General features: G+C 31.8%; 1 protein-coding gene and 1 non-coding gene across 2 annotated transcripts; both read right to left on the bottom strand.

The window, feature by feature from the left end:
- On the bottom strand, nt 4317-7661 carry LOC105168394 (40S ribosomal protein SA-like). The gene is made up of 5 exons (XM_011088459.2): nt 7460-7661; nt 5726-5988; nt 5416-5613; nt 4913-5114; nt 4317-4749 (listed from the first exon to the last, which is right to left on the bottom strand). The coding sequence occupies exons 1-5, from the start codon at nt 7590-7592 to the stop codon at nt 4646-4648; spliced, it is 900 nt and encodes a 299-aa protein (XP_011086761.1). The 5' UTR covers nt 7593-7661; the 3' UTR covers nt 4317-4645.
- Nucleotides 9508-9590, bottom strand: TRNAL-UAA. The gene has a single exon. It is a non-coding gene; the product is annotated as a tRNA-Leu (tRNA).

The following is a 15648-nucleotide window of genomic DNA, read 5'->3' as shown; positions in this document are numbered from 1 at the left end:
TTTACTTTATTCTTAGACATCGTGTTAACATAATCCGTAGATATATATTTTTTATGGAATTAACTCGTGTTTTATAATAATTATTTTTAACTCAAATAATATTTATCTATGTCGGTAAGTAAAATTGAAGACAGAAAAGAAATAAACAAATAAAAATTTAGATATCGAAACTTGATTATTAAAATAAACTCATACTCAATATTTATACGGTCGACACTTTTCTAGTTCTTAGCCGAGCAACAACAGCCAAAAGCTCCACCTCGGTCTCCCCATCAAAGTCATGCAATACGCTTGGCCACCGACACTAGAATAAAAAAGACTACTGGCTAAATTTCTTATAGCTATTGACTAAAAATCGTTATAAATAATTTTTATTGGCCACAGTTAAATAAAATTGATGCAAAAACATAGATTTTCTACCAAGAAAATGTTATTTGTCATGGTGAGAACCATAATAAAAATATTTGCCGTAACTTTTAGCCATGACAATATTTTAGCCACCCTCGCAGATACCACGGCTAACAATCGTTACATGGTCATGGTCAATAACTATTTGCTACAAATTTTTTATTTTTAATCATGACCATTAATTATGATTAAATATTATTTTTTTTGTAGTACAAGGGTGTGAGGCAAAGGATGGAGGAGGCTTACGACCTAATGGATATAGATGAGGTTGAAACCCGGGCACTATCCTTGAGATGGGTTGGAGAACAAGCACCGCATAGAAGACCTATAAAAGAAAATCGACGGGGGGAGGAGAGGTTAGTGCCTGAGAGGTAGAGGTGGGCAACCAGATCAAGGAACCCTCCAAATTATGTATTGGAAGAATCCACCAGTAGTGAGCCCCAAAAACCAAAGCCCTAATCAACTATTACAGAGAATCGTGGATTACGAAAATACCTATAAAACCAAATGTTACAGAAATAACAAGATACAGATTTAAGAATAACAGAATATATATATATATATATATGAATATTTGGCTCGGGGCCAGAGCCGATATAAAGAGATCAGAAAGATAGTTGGCTCGGGGCCAGAGCCGATAGAGGGTAGCCACATCTAGGGGTGTAAACTCGAGCTCGACGAGCTCCTACAGTTAGAGCTCAGAACTTTCCACCTAGGAAATTTAATTCACGAAGAACCTTTAATCGGGAGCAAGAGAGAAGGAGAAGAAGATTTTTGTTTTGATTATACTATTTACCAGAAACCATCGGGGGGGTTTATACGAAAACCCTTGTACAAACCAATGTTACAGAAATAACAAGATACAAATCTAAGACTAACAGAATATATATAAATATTTATAGATCTACAGAAATAGTGACAGATATAAAGAGATCAAAAAGATAATTGGCTCAGGAGCCAGATCCCGCCCACAGCTACCAAGGCCGGTAACCACTTCACAAGTTACTAATACCCAAAACACGTCACCAAGGCTCAGTCCACAGAGGACCACATAGACCCACTCAGAACTTCCCACTTAAACTTAGGTCACGAAGAACCTTTAATCGAGTGCAAGAGAGAAAGAGAAGAGATTTTTGTTCTGATTATACTATTTTCTAGAAGTTGCTGTTGGGGGGGGGGGGTTTATATAGAAGGAAGCAATTGAAGAAGATGAGAGAGAAGAACGATGGAAGGGGAAACCAAGACGAGGAAAAGAGAGAAGTGAAAGAAACGAGGAGACAGAGAAATAGGGTTAGGATTTCTTCACCTACTGAAAGCGAGGTTTAAATATAAAAAGAGTCGAGCCGGATCAGTGGGCCTGACGAATGAATTGGTCTGAGCCAAAATGAGTGGGCCAAGGCAGTGGTTTAGGCTTAGCCTTCTAGTGTGAATGATCAGCGGTGGTTTGGGCTGGATCTACCAACAAATGGGTCATGGGCCACAATTTTTATAACATTATGCTTTTGGCAGTGGCAGCTCCAAGACAAAACCCTTTTGCTACCAGTATCTTGATTGGTAAACTATCAATAGGCATCAAGGTCTCAAACTTGGGTAGGTAGAATGGAACTGGAGACCTACAAGATCATCTTGGTTGCCCCATTCCAAGGTAGACATGTTAGACTTGAGTAAGGGAGGAAACTATAAGTTTTTTTCATATTGCAGTGGCGGGGAAGGCCATTGCATGGTTTAACCAATTGCTTATAGATTCCGTTTTCGATTTTGAATAACCAGCCCAAAGATTCTTGAACCACTTCTCCATCAACAATAAGTATCACAAGATTATCTCTTACCTTTTTACGATGGTCAAAAAAGAGCAAAAGAGTTTAAGGGAGTGTCGTCACTGTTGGAATAAGATACTGACAAGTCAATCTTTTGGTGTCCTTCTATTTTGTGAATAATCTTAGATCGCGAAGTGTACTAACTAGTCCTTGGACTTGAGGTTCCATAATAACCTTGTGCATAGGACGACAATGACTTGATCATGCTAAATGCAGTCTCGGATTTCATCCTGGATTACTATACAATCATGTTTTAGACATAGTTAAAACATGCATGAAGATTGTTGCGTTCCAAGATAGGATCTGTTGTTTATTTTGAAATGATAGCAAACCTCTTATGTTCTCTTCAATATGCGTTCCATAAAGCCCACAACCTTGGGGTTGATCTAACAATAGATAAAGATGGAAGCATGAGACGAGTAGAAACATAGATATCGAAGTCGAAGATGAAAACCGGTAACAAATTTCATGCTCTGATTTGGTTGAGAGGTTGGCGCGAAAGAACGGTATCTGCATGGTACGCATAGCTTACAGGTTTACGCTAAATTCACTAATACTAATGTCATAGACCGCCACTAGACAACCACCTATGTGCAGTGGGTACCCTCCAATTAAGGAGTTAACCAACAGTGATTAAGTTAAAGATCGGATCAGATTTGATCTCAAGCAAATAAGATGTCAATTAAATTGTATGTGAGATACAAATCCAAATCTAGCCGAAAGTAAACTTAAGGGGCACAGGCAAATTCCTGAAGATATTGGAGATTAATTCCAAAAAAAAAAAAATTAAGGAGTTAAATTAATCTACATGTTCAAATAATTGGATTATTTTTAGTGATTAGGGCCAAATAATCAATTACTGAATTAAGTTGGATATATAATAAATTAATGGGATGAATTAAACCTCGGCCCATAATGAGCTATTAATGTGTTAGATCTAGACCACTTAAAAGACCAGAAGCCCACAAATTTAGAGACTCTATAACTAGGAGGGACAAGGAGGCCGAAAAATACACAACAGACACTGAGAAATGCACAATTTCGGGCTCCGTAGTTTGTTGTCTCTTGAATTAGTTCAATGCAAAAGTTCTTCAAGAACCCTAACCTTTTCTTCCAATCTCTACATAGGAGATCGAGATTCAATCTTATCTCAGTTCTAGTAAATTGACTTGAGGGATCTCGTCACGGTATGGTGGATATCGTTATTAGAACATTAAGCGTGGAAAGTAGGGTGGACACTTGCAAGCACCAGGGAGCGTCATCAGTTTCTTTTTGATAGAAATCTTTTATTCAATTTGATTTTGAATTTTTACCATATACCAAATCATACCAAATACTAAAATATTATATATATCCTTTTATTTAATTTTTATGTTTTCTTTGTTACTTTACTTGTTAAAAATAAAATAAATAAATGAGTATATAATTATAATGATTAACTATTTTTTATTTTTAATTAAAAAAAACCAATATACTATATTATCAAATAAGGTAGAAAAAAAAATTAGTACCCACCAACACTGAATTAAAATCTATTTATTAATGACATACAAAACTTTATAATTATCGCATGCCAAATGAAAACATTATTTTCAGAGACTCCTCCAATTGCATAATATTATTAAAATTCATATTTGATTGATAACAAAAAAGAAAAATAATGAATCCATTAAAAACCATATAAGACCTATGATCTAATTGAACTCGATAAAAGACAACCCTCGTTGAACATGTAATTATATACAATTTTTCATCACCTCAATTATATAATTAACGAAAAGGACTTTTAATTAGATAATAAAAAATTAAACATGAAAACCCTATTAAAACCCATATAAAACTACTAATCTAACCAGACCCAAATAACAAACTTTTTAGACCCAACCTACGAGTTGCAAACCGTACGTACCGACATCGCACAATAATATTGTAATTATCTGACAAGTTAATACACAGTACATGTCATTATTAGTTATATTGTGACAAAATTTAAACTATGATCATTTCAAAATATAAAAGTGGAGTGATAATTAAGAAAAATACAAAGCAAGGGAAGGAAGCAACAAAAATACTGAATATATGCTAACACAATTACACCAACACTTCTGCCATTAACTTTGCATGTTTTCTGAGATCAACACGAGATGGAGGGGCAGAAAGTTTCACAACTCATCAGATTCATTCTATATATCAATTGAACCACTAAATCAGAAGTATTCAGCAAAACTACCATATCCGCAGAGCAAGTTTTAGGCGACAAAAACTCTATTTAAATTAACGTTGGAACTCAGATCTTAGCCAAAGCACTACAAAACTCTACTACAAAAATTCAACATTGCCAACCAAAAAAGCAGATGAATTTCAAGAACAAAGTTTTAGGGAGTGGATCATCAGAAGTAAAAGGTTTGAACAAATCTCATTTACTCCCAGCCACTTGGAGCAACAGCAGGTGCTACATCTACAGCAGGAGTTGCCATCGGCGGAGCAGCAGCTGTATCCCACCCATCAGCGGCTACAGCTACACCTAATCGTATCGACATCTATCAGTTGATATAAAGAAACTAGGATCGTAATCACTGGGGAGCAGACTTTCAGTGAGAGGAGAAAACATGCAGCATCTGCTACAAGATAAAAGCATGCCAATATCTCATCCCACCATTTTAGTTAAAAATGAAGTATCTACTAACCTGCATCAGCAGTCCAACCACTTGCAACCGCTGGAATTGGAGCAGCCATATCAGGAGTCCATTGGGCATCTGGGATTTGACCACTCGACCAATCAGCACCAATTGCAGCAGCAGAATAATCGGCATAGTCCGGGAGAGCTGGAACTTCTTCTTCTTGTTGTTCTTTGGACTCCTCAGGCTCCCTGTAGAAAAATAGATCAACCTGCCAGATAAAAAATAAAATTTAGACATCACAGGAAGCAACAAGTTCAATTTATTTCTTGCACTTCATGTTAATTTCTTTTAAACAAGTGGCTGATTATTGCAAGCAACTGGAAACACAATATACAACAAACACTATAATCAACCTCCCCCCTGGAAGAACAACAACTTTCTAATAAGGCAATCTGTGTGTATCATAACAAAGTCAGAAAAACATGATTTGAAAAACCTGTTGCCACCGCAAGAAGCACAATGCTATTACAATAAGAAAGCTTTAAGAAACTATTCTTGAGACATTTTACCATGACATCCCATTTGTGTCCAGGAGCAATGACTCCACGCATCTGCAGCACCATCCTAGCCAAGAGCCAGAACAGGCAGCCAATGCTGTGCTTCCCCTTGTTATTGGCTGGAATGCCAATATCAACATAGCGCATTGGAGAATCAGTATCGCAAAAGGCAATGGTGGGGATGTTAGACAGAGCGGCTTCTTTAATAGGCTGCATACAAAATTGGAGTATCAGAATGCTGATAAAGAGACAATACTGAATCTATCAACAGTATAGCATTTGAAAGTGCAACACACTAACAACCACAGTCAAAAGTAATGACCTGGTGATCAGTTCTCGGGTCAGTAAGAATGAGCAGTCTTGGCTCACTGAAAGAAGTCTGAAGCTGATTGGTGAATGTTCCAGGGGTGTGACGTCCTGCAATCGCATGAGCGCCAGTGTACTGCGCAAACTTCAGGACAGCTCTTTGACCATAGGGTCTGGCAGACTGGACAATTATGTCCTGGGGATTCTCAATAGCAACAATAACCCTAGCAGCCATCTGAAGCTTTTCCCATGTTTTCCCAAGGTTGATGATGTAAATTCCTGAATGAGTAATAAGATAATAGAAAATACACAAAAGATCAAATACATGGACCCAAGTAATGTCAACAACACAAAAGCCAAGCATACAACACAATGATGTTACAACAATATGAAAGTAATTACATGCAAAAGACTTCATCTCTATACTAATTTAAGTATATGCAATTAAAAGAGAAACCAAAGATACCATTGATTTCATGGTTCAATGTGGCAATATCCACTAATATCGGCCAATACATATGGCAATTGACTGATAAAATCCCCTAATACCTATTATTGTCCAACTATATTTTACATATATATATATAATGTCCGATGATAATGGATAATATCACTGATACAATGATATTTAAGGTGATAATATCAGATAACATCATAAAATCACTTTTAGACTTCCTTTTTGAAAATTCTTCTCAAATATAATTTACTTAATGTACTATTACATGTATAATTTCATATTACTTTTGCTAATGAACTACTTTTTCTACAACTTTAAATTGGAGAATAATGTCAAGTTTTTAACATATACTAATGAGCAGTAACTTGTTTTAATTGCATTTGATTTTGTAATTTTATTAAAATTTAGAGTGTTCTAGCATTCTATAATGCATTTTATAGACAGATAATATCCCAGTATGCTGCACCTAATGTGGAAAATTGCCTAGAACCGCTACATTGAACTACAATTGAAAGAAGAAACATTGTCAACAAATTAATGCCAATCAAGCCCACTCCTGGGTCTAGCAGACAATTCCAAAAATTTACCCCCTTAGCCCACTTTAAAGAAAAAATAACAGAAATCATAGACATATTTATGTCTCCCCAACCAATAAAATTCAACAGGGTTGTGTCTTCCCAACGTATCAAATTCGACATCAAGTTAAATCTACTTTTTCATAGCTTTAACTCCCATTAAACAAAAAAATTTTAACCAAGAAAAACACCAGAGCACGATCAGTTTTACATCATTTCAACAATAAGCAAACGAAGAATTTTTTTTTAAAGAAAAAAAAAGACAATCTCATGATATTGCTTCTTTTTGGTCTTCTTGTGAATATTTTCTTCCTGGTTCTTATTTAGATTTTTGAATAATGCATTAAGATAGTACAATAGTCCATATTTTTTTCTTAAATTCAGATGTTTTAGAAAGAAAAAAAAATAATTGAGTTAGATCGAGCTCGAGCTCAGATTTTTGGCCGAGCTCGGCTGGTTTGTACCCCTAATTGTTATGTCTTCCCGACCTATAAACTTCAACAGTGTTGTGCCTCCCCAACTCAACAGCAAGCTAAATCTACTTTTTCACAGCTTTAAGTCCCATTAGAGAACACCAAATTCCTCAGAAACATAACAGAGCACGATCAGTTTTCACATGTTTCAACAATACGCAAACTGTCACCTAAAAACAGACTATCTCATCAATAACGTCTAACGAACACCATTACGCAGATTAAACTGCAACAGGTAGAATTACCATCATTGCGGCGCTTGAAGACGTAGCGCTCCATCTGAAAATCGCAGTTCTTGGTTCCGAGGTGAACTTCGGAGGCCAACATCATCCGTATGTCGGACTCCTTCGTCGACAATACCCTTTGAGCAGTCGCCATGGTTAAACGATTCTCTCGTCTCCTCTCTGCTAGGTTTGCTGTTGCCCCAGTGCTTAAGAGTGCGCTGCAAAGACGGGAGAAATTTATATAAACCCTAGACGACGAGCTGTGTATTGAATGGGCCGGGTTGTGTTTGGATCATGTTGGAGCATATGAATCCATATTGAAATGGATCTTATCACTAAATCTTTTGGTCCAATTTGATGGATCCGGCCATGACCCATTTAGATGAAAAATCCATTTTATTTGGGCCAATATTCTTTGAAATCTAATTTGGCAACTTATTATATATCAATACTTTTTTATGAGTGAATGATTACAATTACATCATTAATTTTGACTATCAATAATTAATATACTAACTAATAACTTTAATTATAATAAATCAAGAATCCACGTATTGATGATTTTCGAATCCATAACCAGGAGATCACAAGCCTTCAGCTTCGACTACTGAATTAGGCTGATATTATATGGTATTAGATGTTACTCTACAATAACTTTTTTAAACGTATGAGATTGAACAAACTTGTAAAATATGACTAAAACCAATTTTATAATTAATAAGATTAAACAATTGGTGATGTTTGTGAAGATAGAAGACGTAATTTTTTAATCTCTTAGTGTTTTTTTTTTATAAGAGTTTATAAATTTATAGCATTTTATTTTTTAATCTTATATAAAAATTGACTAGATATTTTTGGACATATTTTAGAGCTCCCAAACAATTTATAAGCTCACCCCAAACACCTTCTGAGCCACATCTCCAGAAGTTAATCTTCACAATATAATAATTAATGATTTTTTCAGAAAGTACTTCTCATGTTTTCAAAAAAAAAAAAAAAAATCAACTTTTCGCCCAATATATTCCAGAGTCAAATAAAGATCATATAACAATAAGAAGTTTGGATGCCCAAAGCACAAAATATGTACCATTTTGGGTCTATAAAATTGGGCCATATTTGAGCATATCAAAAAGTGCTAGAAGCAAAATTCCACAATGATCAACTCTGAAGAAAAGGCGCACTCGTTAAATAAGTTGAAAATTTTTAATTTTTTTAAAGCAGTTTATAAGCTCTTAACATCTTATTTTTTAAACAATTTATAAAACACTTTACTATATCTTATAAGCTACTTTTACAACGTCTTAAATAAGCTCGCATAAACACCCTCTTAACTAAAGTTCATTTAAATTACATAATTTTTCTTATTCACTCATATATTAGTACAACTGGAGAAATGGACAAGTCATGTTAATCTTAGTAACATGTTCATAACTGTTGAAATTAATGTCCCCCCACAATGATTGAGCTTCAACTAAAAATATGCTTATAATTGCAATATACCAATTCTAAAGTTGGTATGAAACAAAGTTTCATGGACCACATCCAATTCATCCTACTCACAACTTACATAGAGATATGTTGATAGTAAATATTTTTGTATTGATGAGTAGTTTGTCTTGTTTTCCTCCAATAAGTAGAAGGGGAATTTTTTTTTTTTAACTCGAACAAAAAATATTTTTAAATCGAACAGTATAATTGTAAAATTTTCATAAATATTTAAAGTCTAAACAATAGTACTGTTAAATAACAAGTTGGGGAGACTAGGGCTTAAGTTTATAAAATTGGAGGCAATCTCCATGCTAAGTTCACATCTGTAAATGTTTGTTGGAAAAATAGATCCCATGTTTCCATTTCATTCCATCATCATGTAAATTAGCGTTCGAAGCATTCTAACAGATTTTTAGTGTCATTTTCAATAGAGAGTTTCGAAATACTTACTTTTTGGTTTGTAGTTTCTCAAAATTTGTTCACAACAAATTTAATTAAAGATCGACTCTTTTGCACACTACTATATTTCTACCAATAAATAGTAAATAAGAAGTAAAAAAGTAAATATATACCAGTTGAACTGCTGGCTATGGGGTTCGAACCCATGCGCACTTATGTGCAGAAGATCTTAAGTCTTCCCCCTTAACCTCTCGGGCAAACCAGCTGATGCTTAACAACCTCTGATGACAGCATAATAATCAATACTTATTTTATTACAATATCCTTCTCAAAAAACTATATTTTCATCTGTAGTTTTCAGTTTTTGAAATTATAATCAAAATAAAAATATGTTTACTTATTCTCAATGGAAATATATCATTAACACACAATCTCATTAATAATCTATATATATTCTCATTTCATACGAGAATTTATATAAAATTAAAAATAAAAACATAAAAAAGAGAAAAAGAAAGAATGGACCAAACACAATATATCAAAATCAAAAGTGGTATAGGTAGTATCTTTACTTTTAAGAAATTATTGGAGGAGGGCATGTGATGCATGTGAATTGGACACAAATGTTGTACATCTACATAAATTTCTTCAAATTCAACTTGCAACATATCTTTTAACTTAAATCATATTTTTGTTACAAATTAACCGTTCTTTTTTTTAAAAAAAAAAATTGAACAAATAAACGTTAACAATAATTTTTTGTACAAAAAGAAACATATCACAAGACACTATCCTTTAATTAATTATTTAATTTTGCCCAAAATCTTGAATTAGGAGCGTTTTGCACCAACAACAAAAAATTAAATCCAGTGAATTTGTACTATTTATAAAAGTTCTGAATTTTAATAAATAACTTTGGTCCACAGAATGTGATTTAATTAACATGCCGTCAAATATGGTATTTTCTCATAGATAGCCACCTATTTAATCAATTTCATCAGTAATTTTTCATTCGTACGTATTCTAAAATTAATTAATCGTATCAATTTTGATCGGATGTTTATATGATTTTCATCCTCTTTACTTGATCGAATAAATGGTGGGGGCGGGGGTTTACATAATGGTATTGGGAATTTACATAAAGGCGCCCACATTTCTCATTAACCTCATAAGTGGCCAAAATCCAAGCCTATTAATTAATCAGGTCATTCGGTTCAACACAAGTCCGATCATAATTTATATATGTATGGACTCATGATGACTGTTGATCGTACCCGAATCAATGATTACTTGAAATCATACAGCTCAAGAACATCTATAATTACTAGCCATCCGTATCTCAGATACAATTTTTGACACCTTGAATACTCTTACAACATCTATACGTACACCTTTACTAACTTAATCACCAGATAACAATAATCGGGAGGCCTCACCAATATTGTTCCCACGTTTTCCTTTCTTGCAAGACACACCACGCATCGAACCTCCAACTTCAGAGTATTCCACAAACATATCATATTTTAGACAAAATTATCAAATCTAAATACACTACAAAATATAATTATTTTGAAATATACGCGCACACACCAACGAGCGTGACGCAATCATAAATATATTTTTCCTTTTTTTTAAAAAAAAAAGGAGAGAGAGAGAAGGAATCATGGAAATAAGGTGCATGCAAGGAGGGAACCTACTTCGGAGGGCGTCACATGCATCAAATGAATGTGCATCGGCAATGAATGGCTACGGATAAACCGTCGTCAAACCGTCCCCACCGCTATAAATTGGTGTAGACCAACACCAACCTGAGTTCTTCGGCCGGTGCCTGTGGCCCATCCTTAATTAATTACAACTACGCATTCGAACTCGGAACATTGTACGGACAGCTCCGACCTCAAATTTTATTTTTTTTTCTCCAGAGGAGCAATAATTGTATTATTATATCGAGATATTAAGTAATAATTATTTTAATGTATCCATTTTGTATATATATATATATAGTATTTAATGACATAATAAATATAAATAAACACTGAAGTGAAAATACAATATTGACGATAAAACTAAATGACGACATAATTGTGTGTATTACGCGACAAGAATTTTTATTTCGTCGCTATAGTGATTTTCACGATTTAGCAGTGATAATATTTGCATACAAATTGTCACTAGCAATAATTACTAATAAAAAAATATTAATATAAATAATTAGTGATTTACGTATTATGATAAATATACTGATAGTGAATATGATTGTTGTTGTATTAAGTTGTCGTGGTAGACACATCGCAAATATTTGTAGTGACAATTTGTACATACATAATTTCGATCACGAGAAATTTATATATTGAGGCAGAATCAAAAAATTGATGTTGATATACATGTAATGACAACTTTTCAGTTCGTCACTTAAAAGAAGTACATATTCATACGTCTAATGAGATTATGCTGTATTTTTTATTTTATTTATTTCATTCATACGTTTCTGACTTATTTTTAAAATAAATTTAGCATCTTATAAGTTTTAAAAACATCTTATAAAATGTATAAGTTTATAAAAATCTTTTAAATAAACTTAGGCAAAAAACTTCTATATAAGTTCATAACATCTTTTTATTTAAATTATATGAGCTTCGTTTATTTAAAAATATTATCAAATATTTTTTTAATATTTTATAATATTATAAAATATTTTAAAAAGTTTATAAAATCAGTGTTCACCCAATCACATTTGGACAATGAGAGAATGAAAATGAAAAGGGGCCCATTTATAATTATGCCATGTTTGGAAATTACCTTTACCCTACTAATTAAATGCCATCATGGTTAATAATAATATTTGGCAGTAGACAATCATCCCAATATTACCTATGACATGACTGCTTTTTAACTATGTCTTAACCTTTTGAGCCTTTTGACCTCTCACAATCTAATAATTACTAATTAATATGTTTCACAATCAATCAATTCATTAGAGGACAAAAACAATTAAAACTTGCTACTAGGAGCAATTAGTACAACTAAAATTCAAATGAACATAAGATTTTAGAAAGATTGTATGGCATCTAGCTAGACTCTGAGCATTCGGTCTGATCAGATTTAAATTAATTATACAGTTGTGTTTTTGTTCGTGAGACTTGCCCTTAATATTCACATTATAAAATTTACTTTTAACAAATAAATAAATATGTAACGCACTTATCATGTGATTGGTGTACACTTCAAAAAAAGTGGTCAATCACATAACAAATGTATAATACCTGATGTGTGATTGATTCGATTCGATCAGATTTAATTTTGTAAGAAATTTTCGTGTGTAGTATTTTCTGGTCATACTTTGTGTAACTCAATATCTGAAGAGTGAAAATGTAACGTGTTTGATTTCATCGTAGATGGGCTCAAAAGTACCATAAATTACCCACTAATACAGTAAGCTAAACAGACTGAGATTAAAAGAATTAAGTTTATAAGCTTTTCAAAATATTTTATAAGTTGTTGGGAGCAGTGTTTGATAATTTTTTAAAAAATGAAAACTGGATCTTATAAGATCATTCGCAAAAAGTAAGGAGTTTCGGTCTTATTTCTAAGGTATTAACAAACTTCTCAATTTCGATCATATTAATTATAAAATTATCATTATTAATATTTTATATGCTCCATATAATATTATATTATCCAAACATTTTTTTAGTGCTTATTTTTTTAAATAAAAAAAAAAGAAATTTGATGTTTTAAAAGTTTCAAAAGCACATCATGAGACGTATGAGTTTATAATTGATGTGCAAATATTGTCGCTATCAATAATTAGTAACAAAATTTTATGTATAAAATTATCAATATTGAAAATCAGTGACATGAATACAGTAACAATTTAGTACTCGTTATCACATTTATGTCGTCTCTGAATTATTGTTATTAATAATTACAACTTACACAAAATATTCGTCGCTAATAAATTTTAGAAATTATTATGATTTAATATCTTTTATAATAATTTTAAATTACCTCGTAAAATTTTATTACTAATATTATCTTTTCTTGTAGTTTCTTAAATGCATCCTTTATTAATGTATGATCTATATATAATTCAGTATATATATCTCAAATGTTTGTCGTTGACATGGTGCAAAGTAACATGGGCACACCACCTGACCTAAATAAAAAAAAAAATTAAATAATTTAATGAAATCATTGTCACAAAAAATTAAATATATATGTATCCAAAGTTTAAGATACAATATTTGATTTTTAAAATAATTATAAGTTGTCTATGCACATAACTGTTTGACTAGAATTTGAAGGGCTTTTGGAATCTGCAACAAGCAACATGAACTGCCGCCCAAAACCAAGGAAAAATATCCCATTAATTAAATAGAAAGGGTTAATTACACTTAATCACCCTTTAAAAATATAAAATTATAATTTTTTTTAATAAAATTTTTAAAATTACACTTACACCCCCATTAAAAAATACTGACGCCAGCAAAAAGAATTTATGTAAACTTCCATTTTGACCTATCATTTAGCATATATAATAATATTTTTATACTTAAAACGGGGTACGTAAATATAATATATATAAAATCAATAGCGTGAAAATATAATAATATATTGTTCTTGAATTGTTGTCATCAGATAAAATGTAGTCATTGATGAACTAAAAAAATTAGTGATATTGTCAATAATTTGAACGGATTGCTAAACGAAGCGTAAAATTAGAGGTTTATGTAATTCTTTGGCTGTCGTCAGTATTTTTTGTCCAAGGTATAATTAAATTGATACAACTATAACAGAGAACTCTGACTAGGGGTGTAAGTGAAATTTAAAAAAAAAAAAAAAAGAGAGTGTAATTTCATATTTTTAGAGGGATTTAAATATAATTAAACATTTGAGTTTATTTAATATCTTAACCTATCTTTTAAGTTTGGCATGCTCTGCATGTGGGGGACAGAATAAATATCAGTCTCAACTTAACTTATCATAAAATTAATTATTTTGTGAGGTAAATTATATTATAGTATTAAATGGTAATTAATTATCACCATGTTTTTTTTTTTTATTTTTGAATTCATCACCACCGTTAAGCAGAGACATAAATTACGTATTAAGTGATAATAATTTTTATTTTTATTATAATAATAAATATTTTTATAATTTTATCAGTATCAAGAATTTTACACAAAATATAACAAACAGTAATTAGTAAAAGAAATATATTGTACAAAAGCCGGAACATGCTCTTGGGATCATAAATTGCTTATAGAAATACTTACAAATTACTCACCAACACAGTCCTTATATTAACAGAAAAAATAAAATTCATAAAAATAATTTAATTGAAAATAATTCGTTCTTACCAACTAATCGGACGCTCCATTCATATGGTTTGCCTATTGTGAGAAATATTATGATACATATAATTACCAAAAAAGATTCCTTAATCATTTGTAAGAACATACATATATGGATGTATGCAGCCAACTCAAACCCTTGCAACCGACAAGGAAGCCTATAAGCACCCACGTTGTCTTACCAAAAAACCCACACTCGTTGATTGATTCATCAGATAAAATTTTATTTTACTAACTATAATTTGATAAATATAGCACGAATATATTGGGTGCCAATTACATCACAACTGACGATTTGTAACGATGTTGTACTAAATTTTAAAATACGATTTACATCCTTAAATATTTGTGTCGATGCATCCACTTATTTATTTCAAATGGTCAACGTCATCTTTTAACCTCTAATATACTGTTATATTTATTCTCCACTTTCACTCATGTTAATCACTTGATTCGATATTAATCATATAATGATTTTTGTTTAGAAAAAATATGTCGTATCTATCTGATTATACGCGCACAAGTACTGCGTATCATAGTGACTAATACAATTAAAAGTAGAGCAAGTGATGAATATGAATAAAAATAAAAGATAAACATGATAATATAATGACGATTAAAAGAACGACGTGGACCACAAGTTGTGAATTGTGAGCGAGAAGTTGCTTTTTGTATTAGTATAGATATATTAGTTACGATTATAAATTTAATTACACTTAGGTCAATTGATTTTGTTTTTAAAATTAAATATAGTTTAATTAATATTTAGGTGGCGTCATGAGTCTCCTCTTTACCTAATAATTGTGATGAGTCATCAGATATTCATAGTAACAGAATTTGGAATTTGACCTTTCATGATGTGATGGATTATTTTTTTTAATGAGTTATTAATAAAAAAAACCAAATTAATTAACTCCAATAATATGAGAGGGACTATTGAATTGATTAGGTAAATTACAATTTATTATT

Source organism: Sesamum indicum, linkage group LG8 (genome assembly GCF_000512975.1).
Source record: "Sesamum indicum cultivar Zhongzhi No. 13 linkage group LG8, S_indicum_v1.0, whole genome shotgun sequence".
In the NCBI taxonomy this organism is placed as follows: domain Eukaryota; kingdom Viridiplantae; phylum Streptophyta; class Magnoliopsida; order Lamiales; family Pedaliaceae; genus Sesamum; species Sesamum indicum.
The sequence above is the reverse complement of the archived record's forward strand: the minus strand, read 5'-3'. Positions and strand labels throughout refer to the sequence as shown.